The sequence below is a fragment of the Pseudophryne corroboree genome, chromosome 2 (assembly GCF_028390025.1).
Source record: "Pseudophryne corroboree isolate aPseCor3 chromosome 2, aPseCor3.hap2, whole genome shotgun sequence".
NCBI lineage: Eukaryota > Metazoa > Chordata > Amphibia > Anura > Myobatrachidae > Pseudophryne > Pseudophryne corroboree.
In genome coordinates, this window is record NC_086445.1 from 807,836,417 (window position 1) to 807,850,778 (window position 14,362).

General features: G+C 45.5%; 1 protein-coding gene across 1 annotated transcript in view; it reads left to right on the top strand.

The window, feature by feature from the left end:
* CCDC80 (coiled-coil domain containing 80) overlaps positions 1-14,136 on the top strand; it is a 254,375-nt gene extending 240,239 nt beyond the window's left edge. The window contains exons 7-8 of the mRNA XM_063955633.1: positions 8,618-8,698; positions 11,665-14,136. Coding sequence (XP_063811703.1) covers positions 8,618-8,698; positions 11,665-12,014 — 431 coding nt within the window. The 3' untranslated portion in view covers positions 12,015-14,136. The remainder of the gene's footprint in view (positions 1-8,617; positions 8,699-11,664) is intronic.
* The last annotated feature ends 226 nt before the right edge of the window (positions 14,137-14,362 follow it).

Sequence of the window (14,362 nt, forward strand, 5' to 3'; positions counted from 1 at the left end):
GGTCAGTGTGGTCAGGTCACTGGTCAGTCACACTGGCAGTGGCACTCCTGCAGCAAAAGTGTGCACTGTTTAATTTTAATATAATATGTACTCCTGGCTCCTGCTATAACCTATAACTGGCACTGCAGTGCTCCCCAGTCTCCCCCACAATTATAAGCTGTGTGAGCTGAGCACAGTCAGATATATAATATATACATAGATGATGCAGCACACTGGGCTGAGCAGTGCACACAGATATGGTATGTGACTGTCTTGTACTCCTGGCTCCTGCTATAACCTATAACTGGCACTGCAGTGCTCCCCAGTCTCCCCCACAATTATAAGCTGTGTGAGCTGAGCACAGTCAGATATATAATATATACATAGATGATGCAGCACACTGGGCTGAGCAGTGCACACAGATATGGTATGTGACTGAGTCACTGTGTGTATCGTTTTTTTCAGGCAGAGAACGGATATATTAAATAAAACTGCACTGTCTGGTGGTCACTGTGGTCAGTCACTAGTAAACTCTGCACTCTCTTCTACAGTACTCCTAAGCTCCAGTAAATCAGGTCAATCTCTCTCTCTCTCTCTCTCCTAATCTAAATCACTGTACTCCCTAACAGCTGCTCCCCGTCCCCAATCCTCCCCACAATTATAACTAAGTCACTCAGTCTTTACTCTTTTCTACTATAACGGAGAGGACGCCAGCCACGTCCTCTCCCTATCAATCTCAATGCACGTGTGAAAATGGCGGCGACGCGCGGCTCCTTATATAGAATCCGAGTCTCGCGAGAATCCGACAGCGTCATGATGACGTTCGGGCGCGCTCGGGTTAACCGAGCAAGGCGGGAAGATCCGAGTCGCTCGGACCCGTGAAAAAAAACATGAAGTTCGTGCGGGTTCGGATTCAGAGAAACCGAACCCGCTCATCTCTACCTCCAAGCCTCAGTTAGGATACTGTGCCCGGACGAGCGTACACAATAAGGAAGGATTTTGAATCCCGGGTAAGACTCATACCAGCCACACCAATCACACCGTACAACTTGTGATCTGAACCCAGTTAACAGCATGATAACAGAAGGAGCCTCTGAAAAGATGGCTCACAACAACAATAACCCGATTTTTGTAACAATAACTATGTACAAGTAATGCAGACAATCCGCACTTGGGATGGGCGCCCAGCATCCACTACGGACTATGAGAAATAGAATTATCGGTAAGTAAATTCTTATTTTCTCTAACGTCCTAGTGGATGCTGGGGACTCCGAAAGAACCATGGGGATTATACCAAAGCTCCCAAACGGGCGGGAGAGTGCGGATGACTCTGCAGCACCGAATGAGAGAACTCCAGGTCCTCCTCACCCAGGGTATCAAATTTGTAGAATTTAGCAAACGTGTTTGCCCCTGACCAAGTAGCTGCTCGGCAAAGTTGTAAAGCCGAGACCCCTCGGGCAGCCGCCCAAGATGAGCCCACTTTCCGTGTGGAATGGGCTTTTACAGATTTTGGCTGTGGCAGGCCTGCCACAGAATGTGCAAGCTGAATTGTACTACAAATCCAACGAGCAATCGTCTGCTTAGAAGCAGGAGCACCCAGCTTGTTGGGTGCATACAGGATAAACAGCGAATCAGATTTTCTGACTCCAGCCGTCCTGGAAACATATATTTTCAGGGCCCTGACTACGTCCAGCAACTTGGAATCCTCCAAGTCCCTAGTAGCCGCAGGCACCACAATAGGCTGGTTTAAGTGAAATACTGAAACCACCTTAGGAAGAAATTGAGGACGAGTCCTCAATTCTGCCCTGTCCGTATGAAAAATTAGGTAAGGGCTTTTATAGGATAAAGCCGTAAATTCTGAGACACGCCTGGCTGAAGCCAGGGCTAACAGCATTACCACTTTCCATGTGAGATATTTTAAGTCCACAGTGGTGAGTGGTTCAAACCAATGTGATTTTAGGAATCCCAAAACTACATTGAGATCCCAAGGTGCCACTGGAGGCACAAAAGGAGGCTGTATATGCAGTACTCCCTTGACAAACGTCTGAACTTCAGGAACAGAAGCCAGTTCTTTTTGGAAGAATATTGACAGGGACGAAATTTGAACCTTAATGGACCCTAATTTGAGGCCCATAGACAGTCCTGTTTGCAGGAAATGCAGGAAACGACCCAGTTGAAATTCCTCTGTAGGGGCCTTCCTGGCCTCGCACCACGCAACATATTTACGCCAAATACGGTGATAATGTTGTATGGTTACATCCTTCCTGGCTTTGATCAGGGTAGGGATGACTTCATTCGGAATGCCTTTTTCCTTCAGGATCCGGCGTTCAACCGCCATGCCGTCAAACGCAGCCGCGGTAAGTCTTGGAACAGACATGGTCCCTGCTGGAGCAGGTCCTTTCTTAGCGGTAGAGGCCACGGGTCTTCCGTGAGCATCTCTTGAATTTCCGGGTACCAAGTCCTTCTTGGCCAATCCGGAGCCACGAGTATAGTCTTTACTCCTCTCCTTCTTATGATTCTCAGTACTTTTGGTATGAGAGGAAGAGGAGGGAACACATACACTGACTGGTACACCCACGGTGTTACCAGAGCGTCCACAGCTATTGCCTGAGGGTCCCTTGACCTGGCACAATATCTGTCCAGTTTTTTGTTGAGGCGGGACGCCATCATGTCCACCTTTGGTTTTTCCCAACGGTTCACAATCATGTGGAAGACTTCTGGGTGAAGTCCCCACTCCCCCGGGTGAAGATCGTGTCTGCTGAGGAAGTCTGCTTCCCAGTTGTCCACTCCCGGAATGAACACTGCTGACAGTGCTATCACATGATTCTCCGCCCAGCGAAGAATCCTTGCCACTTCCATCATTGCCCTCCTGCTTCTTGTGCCGCCCTGTCTGTTTACATGGGCGACTGCCGTGATGTTGTCCGACTGGATCAACACCGGCTGACCCTGAAGCAGAGGTCTTGCCTGACTTAGGGCATTGTAAATGGCCCTTAGTTCCAGGATATTTATGTGAAGTGACGTTTCCATGCTTGACCACAAGCCCTGGAAATTTCTTCCCTGTGTGACTGCTCCCCAGCCTCTCAGGCTGGCATCCGTGGTCACCACGACCCAATCCTGAATGCCGAATCTGCGGCCCTCTAGGAGATGAGCACTCTGTAACCACCACAGGAGAGACACCCTTGTCCTTGGAGACAGGGTTATCCGCTGATGCATTTGAAGATGCGATCCGGACCATTTGTCCAGCAGATCCCACTGAAAAGTTCTTGCGTGGAATCTGCCGAATGGAATCGCTTCGTAAGAAGCCACCATCTTTCCCAGGACCCTTGTGCATTGATGTACTGACACTTGGCCTGGTCTTAGGAGGTTCCTGACTAGGTCGGATAACTCCTTGGCTTTCTCCTCCGGGAGAAACACCTTTTTCTGTACTGTGTCCAGAATCATCCCTAGGAACAGCAGACGTGTCGTCGGAATCAGCTGCGATTTTGGAATATTTAGAATCCATCCGTGCTGTCGTAGTACTACTTGAGATAGTGCTACTCCGACCTCTAACTGTTCTCTGGACCTTGCCCTTATCAGGAGATCGTCCAAGTAAGGGATAATTAAGACGCCTTTTCTTCGAAGAAGAATCATCATTTCGGCCATTACCTTGGTAAAGACCCGGGGTGCCATGGACAATCCAAACGGCAGCGTCTGAAACTGATAGTGACAGTTCTGTACCACAAACCTGAGGTACCCTTGGTGAGAAGGGCAAATTGGGACATGGAGGTAAGCATCCTTGATGTCCAGAGACACCATATAGTCCCCTTCTTCCAGGTTCGCTATCACTGCTCTGAGTGACTCCATCTTGAATTTGAACCTTTTTATGTAAGTGTTCAAGGATTTCAGATTTAAAATGGGTCTCACCGAGCCGTCCGGCTTCGGTACCACAAACAGCGTGGAATAATACCCCTTTCCCTGTTGTAGGAGGGGTACCTTGATTATCACCTGCTGGGAATACAGCTTGTGAATGGCTTCCAATACCGCCTCCCTGTCGGAGGGAGACGTTGGTAAAGCAGACTTCAGGAAACGGCGAGGGGGAGACATCTCGAATTCCAATTTGTACCCCTGAGATACTACCTGCAGGATCCAGGGGTCCACTTGCGAGTGAGCCCACTGCGCGCTGAAATTCTTGAGACGGGCCCCCACCGTGCCTGAGTCCGCTTGTAAGGCCCCAGCGTCATGCTGAGGACTTGGCAGAAGCGGGGGAGGGCTTCTGTTCGTGGGAAGAGGCTGTTTGCTGCAGTCTTTTTCCCCTTCCTCTGCCCCGGGGCAGATATGAGTGGCCTTTTGCCCGCTTGCCCTTATGGGGACGAAAGGACTGAGCCTGAAAAGACGGTATCTTTTTCTGCTGCGAGGTGACTTGGGGTAAAAAGGTGGATTTTCCAGCCGTTGCCGTGGCCACCAGGTCCGATAGACCGACCCCAAATAACTCCTCCCCTTTATACGGCAATACTTCCATATGCCGTTTGGAATCCGCATCCCCTGACCACTGTCGCGTCCATAATCCTCTTCTGGCAGAAATGGACATCGCACTTACTCTTGATGCCAGAGTGCAAATATCCCTCTGTGCATCTCGCATATATAGAAATGCATCCTTTAAATGCTCTATAGTCAATAATATATTGTCCCTGTCCAGCATATCAATATTTTCAGTCAGGGAATCCGACCAAGCCACCCCAGCACTGCACATCCAGGCTGAGGCGATTGCTGGTCGCAGTATAATACCAGTATGTGTGTATATACTTTTAAGGATATTTTCCAGCTTCCTATCAGCTGGTTCCTTGAGGGCGGCCGTATCAGGAGACGGTAACGCCACTTGTTTTGATAAGCGTGTGAGCGCCTTATCTACGCTAGGGGGTGTTTCCCAACGCGCCCTAACCTCTGGCGGGAAAGGGTATAATGCCAATAATTTTTTTAGAAATTAGCAGTTTTTTATCGGGGGAAACCCACGCTTCATCACACACCTCATTTAATTCATCTGATTCAGGAAAAACTACGGGTAGTTTTTTTACACCCCACATAATACCCTTTTTTGTGGTACTTGTAGTATCAGAAATGTTCAAAACCTCCTTCATTGCCGTGATCATGTAACGTGTGGCCCTACTGGAAAATACGTTTGTTTCCTCACCGTCGACACTGGAGTCAGTGTCCGTGTCAGTGTCTGTATCGACCTGAGGTAACGGGCGTTTTATAGCCCCTGACGGTGTTTGAGACGCCTGTACAGGTATTAACTGATTTGCCGGCTGTCTCATGTCGTCAACAGTCTTTTGTAAAGTGCCGACACTATCACGTAATTCTTTCCATAAGACCATCCAGTCAGGTGTCGACTCCCTAGGGGGTGACATCACTAACACAGGCAATTGCTCCGCCTCCACACCATTTTCCTCCTCATACATGTCGACACAGCGTACCGACACACAGCACACACACAGGGAATGCTCTGATAGAGGACAGGACCCCACTAGCCCTTTGGGGAGACAGAGGGAGAGTTTGCCAGCACACACCAGAGCGCTATATATATATAGGGATAACCTTATATAAGTGTTTTTCTCTAATATAGCTGCTGTATATATTAATATGCCAATTTAGTGCCCCCCCTCTCTTGTTTTACCCTGTTTCTGTAGTGCAGGACTGCAGGGGAGAGTCAGGGAGCCTTCCTCCAACGGAGCTGTGAGGAAAAAATGGCGCTTGTGTACTGAGGAGATAGGCTCCGCCCCTTTTTCGGCGGCCTTTCTCCCGCTTTTTTGTGGAAAACTGGCAGGGGTTAAATACATCCATATAGCCCAGGAGCTATATGTGATGTATTTTTAGCCATTTAAGGTATTTTCATTGCGTCCCAGGGCGCCCCCCCCCAGCGCCCTGCACCCTCAGTGACCGGAGTGTGAAGTGTGCTGAGAGCAATGGCGCACAGCTGCGGTGCTGTGCGCTACCTTATTGAAGACAGGACGTCTTCTGCCGCCGATTTTCCGGACCTCTTCACTCTTCTGGCTCTGTAAGGGGGCCGGCGGCGCGGCTCCGGGACCCATCCATGGCTGGGCCTGTGATCGTCCCTCTGGAGCTAATGTCCAGTAGCCTAAGAAGCCCAATCCACTCTGCACGCAGGTGAGTTCGCTTCTTCTCCCCTTAGTCCCTCGATGCAGTGAGCCTGTTGCCAGCAGGTCTCACTGAAAATAAAAAAACCTATTTAAACTTTTACTCTAAGCAGCTCAGGAGAGCCACCTAGATTGCACCCTTCTCGTTCGGGCACAAAATCTTAACTGAGGCTTGGAGGAGGGTCATAGGGGGAGGAGCCAGTGCACACCAGCTAGTCCTAAAGCTTTTACTTTGTGCCCAGTCTCCTGCGGAGCCGCTATTCTCCATGGTCCTTTCGGAGTCCCCAGCATCCACTAGGACGTTAGAGAAATATATTTAAAAAAAAAAAAACCCAGTGCTTCTGAGCATGTTTATGCTCAATATTTAAAAGACATGGCTAGTAAAAGCATTGCCCTTTAAATATCAGGTGTAAACACGCTCAGAAGTGCCAGGTTTTGCAACCGGATGCATAGTAAAATAAATCCCCAGTTTTGCAGACCAGTTACACCCATCAGTCTGAAGTGGGGATGCAGCTGTGAGTCGCTTGCAATTACTGGAAGTTTCGTACTCTCAGGATGAACATGTGCGTAGTGTGATAAATGGACATGTCTGCAACTCTGAATAAGAGCCTGATTAATACCTTCAGTGGCATTATTATGATGTCTGCACTCACTTATTTTAATAAATCAATTATGTAGAAAACTATCCTACTTTTTACAGACTAGCATGAGTCTATTTGAGTAGTACGGATGGTGTAATGGTTAGCATTTACTGCTTCACAGCAATGAGGTCATATTTTTGATTCCCACCAGTGACGTGTGGTGGTGTGAGGCAAGTGAGGAAGAGTTTTGACTGTATAAAGTAAATGAAAAATACAAAGAATATGTCAGAAATATATTTTTTTTGTATTATTGTCCTTGGGGGTCATTCCGAGTTGTTCGCTCGCAAGCTGCTTTTAGCAGCTTTGCACACGCTAAGCCGCCGCCTACTGGGAGTGAATCTTAGCATATTAAAATTGCGAACGAAAGATTTGCAATATTGCGAAAAGACTTCTCTGTGCAGTTTCTGAGTAGCTCGAGACTTACTCTGCCAGTGCGATCAGTTCAGTGCTTGTCGTTCCTGGTTTGACGTCACAAACACACCCAGCGTTCGCCCAGACACTCCTCCGTTTCTCCAGCCACTCCCGCGTTTTTCCCAGAAACGGTAGCGTTTTTTCACACACACCCATAAAACGGCCCGTTTCCGCCCAGAAACACCCACTTCCTGTCAATCACATTACGATCACCAGAACGAAGAAAAAACCTCGTAATGCCGTGAGTAAAATACCTAACTGCATAGCAAATTTACTTGGCGCAGTCACACTGCAGGCATTGCGTATGCGCATTAGCGACTAATCGCTCCGTTGCGACAAAAAAATAACGAGCGAACAACTCGGAATGACCCCCCTTGTCCGCACATCTCTGATCAAAACTCACCAAATTTCCAGCAGTATTTACTGCTGCCCCTGTGTATAATTCCCACATGTACCCTTTGGCTCATATACAGTATTGCGTGTAAATCTGGCTCTGGTACTAGCCAGTGCCTCCTGAGCCATTTACCTTGCCGCATGTCCCTTATTCCCACCATGGCCCTAACTGTGTGGAATCTGTATATTCTCCCTGAACTTACAGGGGGTTTTCTCTGGGTACTCTGGTTTCCTCCCACAAGCCAAAAATATACTGGTAGGTTAACTGATTCCCAACAAAAATTAACCCATGTGCGTGTACATGTGTTTAGGGCAGTCTATACGGGCTAAGTGATTCTTATCTGCCATCAAATACGGGATCCGGACTATACCGTAGGTTGACATACATTAGGTTGACAGTCATTAGGTCGACCCCATATGGTCGACATGCACAAGATTGACATAGACAAAAGGTCAAAATATGAAAGGCTGACACTAGAAAAGGCTGACAGGTTGAAAAGGTCGACATGTTCATATGGTCGACTTGACTATGGTCAATACACATATGGCTGGCACGTGTTTTGTTGGGGGTTTTCATGTTTTTGGACTTTTTTTTCCTTGACTATCCATGTCACAAATCATAACCTTTAGTAACCTTGTGGCAAGCAAAACGAGACACCATCCCAGAGTAAAAAACTATCCACACTAACCCCAACAATGCAAAAGAAAAGTGTTTTGCGTCGACCATTGTCAGGTCAACATTTAGACCCTGTCGACCTTTTGTCCGTGTCGACGTTTTCCAGTATTGACCTTTCATATGTCAATCTTTTGTCCATGTCAACCTTGTGCCTGTCGACCATATGGGGTCAACTTAATGACTGTAGACCTACTGAATGTAGATCTTCTATACCATACCCGTCAAATTCTATGTTTCTATTACAGTTTTTGCTGATCATGAATAATTGAATAAACTTAAGTGAACAAATGTCATTTTTAATGCTTTTTTCAACCTGAAAAAACATGTATTTAATATATCGCTACAAAGGTAGTACAACATAGTTAATATTTTCTCTTTTTTTTCAGGACTGCGCCATATGGCCATTTTGAAAATGGTTGGCATTGGAGTTGACGGTAGTGGTGTTTTAGAACTGTACCCAATCAATGGTAAGAAATTGATATAATAATTGTTCATGGATTTCTGTTTTTGTAGATTTATTAAAAAAAAATATTTTTTAGTCAGATTAATTCTTTAGATTATCCTTTATCAAAGATATAGCTGTAGGATATAAAGTTAAGGAATAGCTTAGCTGAAATTCTTAGGACTTATGGGCCCTACACACTGGGCAAGAATACTGAAAGATATGAACGATCTTGTTCATTAATGAACGAGATACCGTTCATATCTTCCAGTGTGGAGGCACCAGCGATGAACGATGCGCGGCCCCGCGCTCATTCATCGCTGGTGCCCCGTCGTTTGTGCATGCAGGCTGCTATGGAGCCGGGTGATGGGGGGAGTGAAGAAACTTCACTCCCACCGTCACTGAAACCCCCCCGCCCCCCCCCCCCCCGGGTCGGCCGTATCCGCCGTCAGGCATCTTGGCGGCGGATCGACAAATGTGTAGGCCCATTAGAGTTCTGCAGAAAAGGGATATTTTTCTGTCACATTTATTAAATTAGCCTAAAGAACATATCCTTTTTTTTATATTAACTTTTGGGATAACAGGTCCCATACCTGAAATTATTCCATCTGTAAGTGGAGAGCAGGCTAATATGTGAAACTCACTATATGGGTAATCAAGCAGAGGATAAGCCAGTTCAGTAACTAAGGCAGTGGTTCCCAAACTTTCTTGAATTATGGCGCCCTAGAGTATCAGCATTTTCGTTAACAGCACTCCTAGGTCTAAAGTGTTTTATTTTTAGTTTAAATTTGGGAAACAAAAAAATATGAAATAATAAATCAATTGTATCTGATATTCCTTAGGTTCAGTTATGTGGTGGTGTAAATAGTTGTATTTCTGATTGTCCACATGTTTTATGATTGGCTGCCACTAATACTGGGTTTGCCTATACTTTGACTATAAATAATTTGATTTGGTTCTGGACCACATGCCTAGGCACCCAGGGGCAGATGTAATAACCTGGAGAAGGCATAAGGAAGTGATAAACCAGTGATATGTGCAAGGTGATAATGCACCAGCCAATCAGGTCCAATATGTAAATTAACTCTTCTCACAATGTACCACTTGCACACACTTCAGCACACTTTTTCCTACCAAGCAGGAGCTTCTCCCCTCCCCCCTGTCCTGTCTAGGGCAATGTTCCATTCTCTCTCTGCATGCAGCCAATCAGGTAGGAGACCACAGGCTACCTGGATACATTGTTTCAGATGTGGGCTGCATTAACCCTCTGTTGAGCTATTTAGCTGTGGCCTGCATGTGTGCCTCAATATAAAAGGGCAGGCTGGGGTCTGTAGTGCCACAGCTGTATGCTGCATGCCTCTAGATCACACAGGGGCATGCTGGCACTTGTGGTGCCACAATCCACTTTCAGGGGTGCCACACAAGGCATTGTAAACAGACCCCTATTGTCAGAATACAGTAGTAAGGTGAGATCACAGTTACAAACCACAATAACCAGACAAAGGAAACAGGAAGTTTCATGGTATAATTACATACCTCCCAACTCTTACCCTACCTGAAGAGGGACACACGCGCGGAAAAGGGGGCGTGGTCTACGAAAAGGGGCGTGGCTTCACGGAGAACCCGCGATCGCGAGTCACGCCCCCGTTTTCGTCACTGAAGGGGCATGCCCAGTGCTCTGTGAGCTGCTGGCATGCCCCCTCTCCCTCTGTCTCCAATGAATAGACGCTGTGCGCATGCGCACAGCGTCTACTCACCGCTGCTCTGCTAAGCAGGGCAGCGAGAGACAGAGCCTCCCAACTGCCCCCCCACCACCGCGGGACACTGCGGCCCGCGGGTGGGACAGCGGGACAGTCCCCAAAAAACGGGACTGTCCCGCGAAAATCGGGACAGTTGGGAGGTATGTAATTAGCCCAGTGCTAACTCTGACTGATAATGTATAGGGTACAGATTAAGCTCAATTGTTAATTAGAAAACCACGAGTAAAGGTGTGTACACATGGTGAGATTTATCCTTGCGGTTTTGATTATATAGTAAAAATCGCAAGGAAAGTCAGTGCAAATCACAAGGTGTTAGACACCTTGCGATCCCGGTGCAACCCCGATGCGTGGTCCCACGGGGTCAATATCATTAGGTTAGATAGACTGTGCAGGCACATCAGTTTTGACTATCTAGTACTAAAGTATAGTCAAAATTGGCACTTAGTCAAAATCGCAAGCACACATAGTCAATATCACATAGTCCATATCGCATAGGAAAATATCATCATGTGTATGCACCTTAAGTCTTTCAGGAACTGCAGTTCATAGAATAAACAGCCTCATTGACAGACTAACAAGACATAGCATCCATGGCTTAGGCCCTCCATAGGTTCTGTATCTCACACCTGTTTTTTAATATTCTTTACAAAAATCATCCAGAATTAAGAAGATGGGCTCAATTCTGTCATCAGTTCCTTTATGAGTGGTATAAATGGCAGGTTCTGCATGCCAGAATATTGACTGGAACTAGATTTAAGAATGAAAAATTCTATTGAACAAAAGATGCTGGCACTGAGTACCATTGCGTACCATCAGAAATTAGGTACTGTGTAGGAGGAAAACTTTTATGGGATGAGAGAGAAACTGTTACCCAACACAGAACAGCCATAATTATTATGCAGATATGGGCCATCTGGACCAATTTCCAGTTTGGCCATTGATATAGTGACCAAACTGGAAGTGACCCTGTCATACAGACCTAGATCCCTGTTTCTAGCTCACGTCCTGCAGGCCTAGGGCCTGCAAAGGGTGGATGGAAGCACACATAGGCCAATGGAAGTCAACATTTACCAACACGCCCATTAATGATCCAGTGGCTTTTGATGATTATTACCAGGTGACGTCTTCCCTGTAAGGCTCATACCCTTGTATACCCTTGTATAATGGCAGCACTAACTTTTGTACCACCCTGAGCTAATATTAAGTGAACAATTTGTGGTTGTCATTACAGGAAGTTCCAGTGTGGAAAGAGAGGATCTTAAATTCAACTTGGTGAAAGATATAAGAAACTATTTTCAGATCAGCCCAGAATATTTCTCTATGCTCCTTGTTGGTAAAGATGGTAACGTAAAGTCCTGGTATCCTTCACCCATGTGGTCCATGGCAATTGTCTATGATTTAATTGACTCAATGCAGCTGAGACGACAGGAAATGGCCATTCAGCAATCACTGGGCATGCGCTGTCCAGAGGATGAATATGGAGGGTATGGTTACCATGGTTACCCTCACCAAGGGTACGAGGACGGTTATCAGGATGATTATCGACACCATGAAGGATATTACCATAGATATCATGATTAACACAATGATTGGTTACCAGTGATGAAAATATGTTCAATAGGGATTTAAAATGTAAATTATATTTGTAATTTTCCACAGCTATAAAGACAGTGTATATATTTACTCTGTGTGTGTTTTTAAGAAACTTTTTTTCTTTGCATGTATTTGTTTTTATGAATGACTTATACATTAGCAGTTATTGTTTGCCTCTAAGATGTGTACAATTTCTAACTGCTACGGTATCCTATAATTATAACTTAAATGACAAAATGTTGAAGACCAGCAATCATATACACAATAGAAAGGCAGCAGTTTGTAGGCCGAACCGATGTTCATTAGCAGTCAGCCTATTGAGTCTCACATGGATCTTGTAAGTAAAACCTTGGTAAACAACCAAATTACCATGAAAATCCATCATAATTTGGTAAATTTTCATGGTTCTTTTTCAAAAGGGTCATCTCATATGAATAGTAGTTATGAAGTACCTCGGTGATTGCTAAAAGTGAATTGTGGGCCTGCATTCTCAATACTGGGACAATAATATCTTCTGCCACTATAGGTGACAGATGATCTTCAAGACATTCACTGAAGCTCTTTCACATGGGTGTGGTATGGAGGGTCGACCACACTTAGGTTGACAGTGTCTAGGTCGACCACTGTTGGTCGACAGTAACTAGGTCAACAGGGATTCTAGGTCGACAGGGCAAAAGGTCGACATGAGTTTTTTAAAAGATTTTGGTGTTGTTTTCTCTACAGTGACCAGGAACCCCAATTAGTGCACCGTGTCCCCTCGCATGGCTCACTTCGATCGCCATGCTTTGCTTGCCATGCTTCGGGCAAGGTGCCTCGATCCGCTACCGTTGTGCTCGGCACAGGTTACTATTCCCAATCGTAATCCACGTGGATCGTAAAGTATGAAAAAGTTCAAAAAAAAGAAAAAAATTGTGATAATCTCATGTCGACCTTTTGACCTGTCGACCTAGAACATGTCGACCTTGGAACCCTGTTGACCTAGAAACCCCCGGCAACCTAGTTACTGTCGACCAATAGTGGTCGACCTGGACATTCTCGACCTAAGTGTGGGATACCCTTTCACATCCTATGCAACAACTATTATTAATAACAGTTACTTATACAGCGCAGCATATTCCGCTCAGCTACAGCCCATTTCTTTTTTAATTTAATAATTGCAAGCGTTGTGACACTCATGTGTTGTTCAGGTGGTACTTTTGGTGTATATTTTGTTTTCATAGTAGATTCAAAAGCCCAGAGACTATCATTTTAGTGATGCTATATCATGCACAGATCACAGGTCATCTAGACTGCTTGATTCCTATATAATACCTTAGCTCAGTTTGGGACAAAATTCCATCCCAATGAACTATATAATAATCGCACATGGCATGCCCTGATACTGATGTGCATTCTGGGAGCGGGCCTCACCGCAGGGGGGGAGAGATGGAAATCATGGTTAGTATAAGTGTAGGCTGAAGGGAGAGGAAGACTAGTTATATAGCAAAATGATGGAACAACTTAACAGTAATGTGAGGGCCGTTGGTTGTGTGCACCCAAATGGAGCAACACTTGAATTGCTCCGTCAGCAGCCATGTAGTGGCTGCCAGTGTGCAAAGTACCTGAATTCCCCGCATAGAGGTGAGGAGCAGCATTAGCCTTTTATTATATAGAATAAGAGAGTCTTGTGTCCCTGTGCAGTCTATGCTTCAGGAACCATTGTTTTCCATGTCTCTCTTATATGTATATGCCTGCAATCTACAGTACTTTAATGTGACTATACTCAAACACTGTGCCAAACTGGCAGGTATATAAAAATATTTACATGGATTGTATTAAGGGCTGTGTGAAGAGTAACCGAAGATTTCTAAATAAATATCTTCAAACGTTTTCCTAACTCCAGGAATAAATATACTACACCGGTTCTGATAAAACTATAGGGTATATGCTTTATATTCAACAGTTTGTGCTAAATATAAGAATACTTTCCCTGGAGATGTTAAACCACCTGTTTGGATGGCAGATTTGTAGCTCCCATTTCTATAGAAAAAAAAAGTTGTAAAATAAAGAATTCAATGTGCAATGAAGTATATGAAATCAATAAAGATTTTTTGTTTTATTTACAACTGAACCTTCGTGATGTGATGTTTCTTTTATCTGAAATTCAAAAGTGACATTACAGACCACAAGATGACTTTAGGGCAGGGGTGGGCAATTATTTCAGCTGAGGGGCCACTTGACACTTTCCTGTCAGTATTCGAGGGCTAAACACAATATAGCATCACCCCCCCCCCCCCCCACCCCACGTGCTAAAAATATAGGGACGTGGCTTCATGTGGAAGGGGCATGGCCAAACA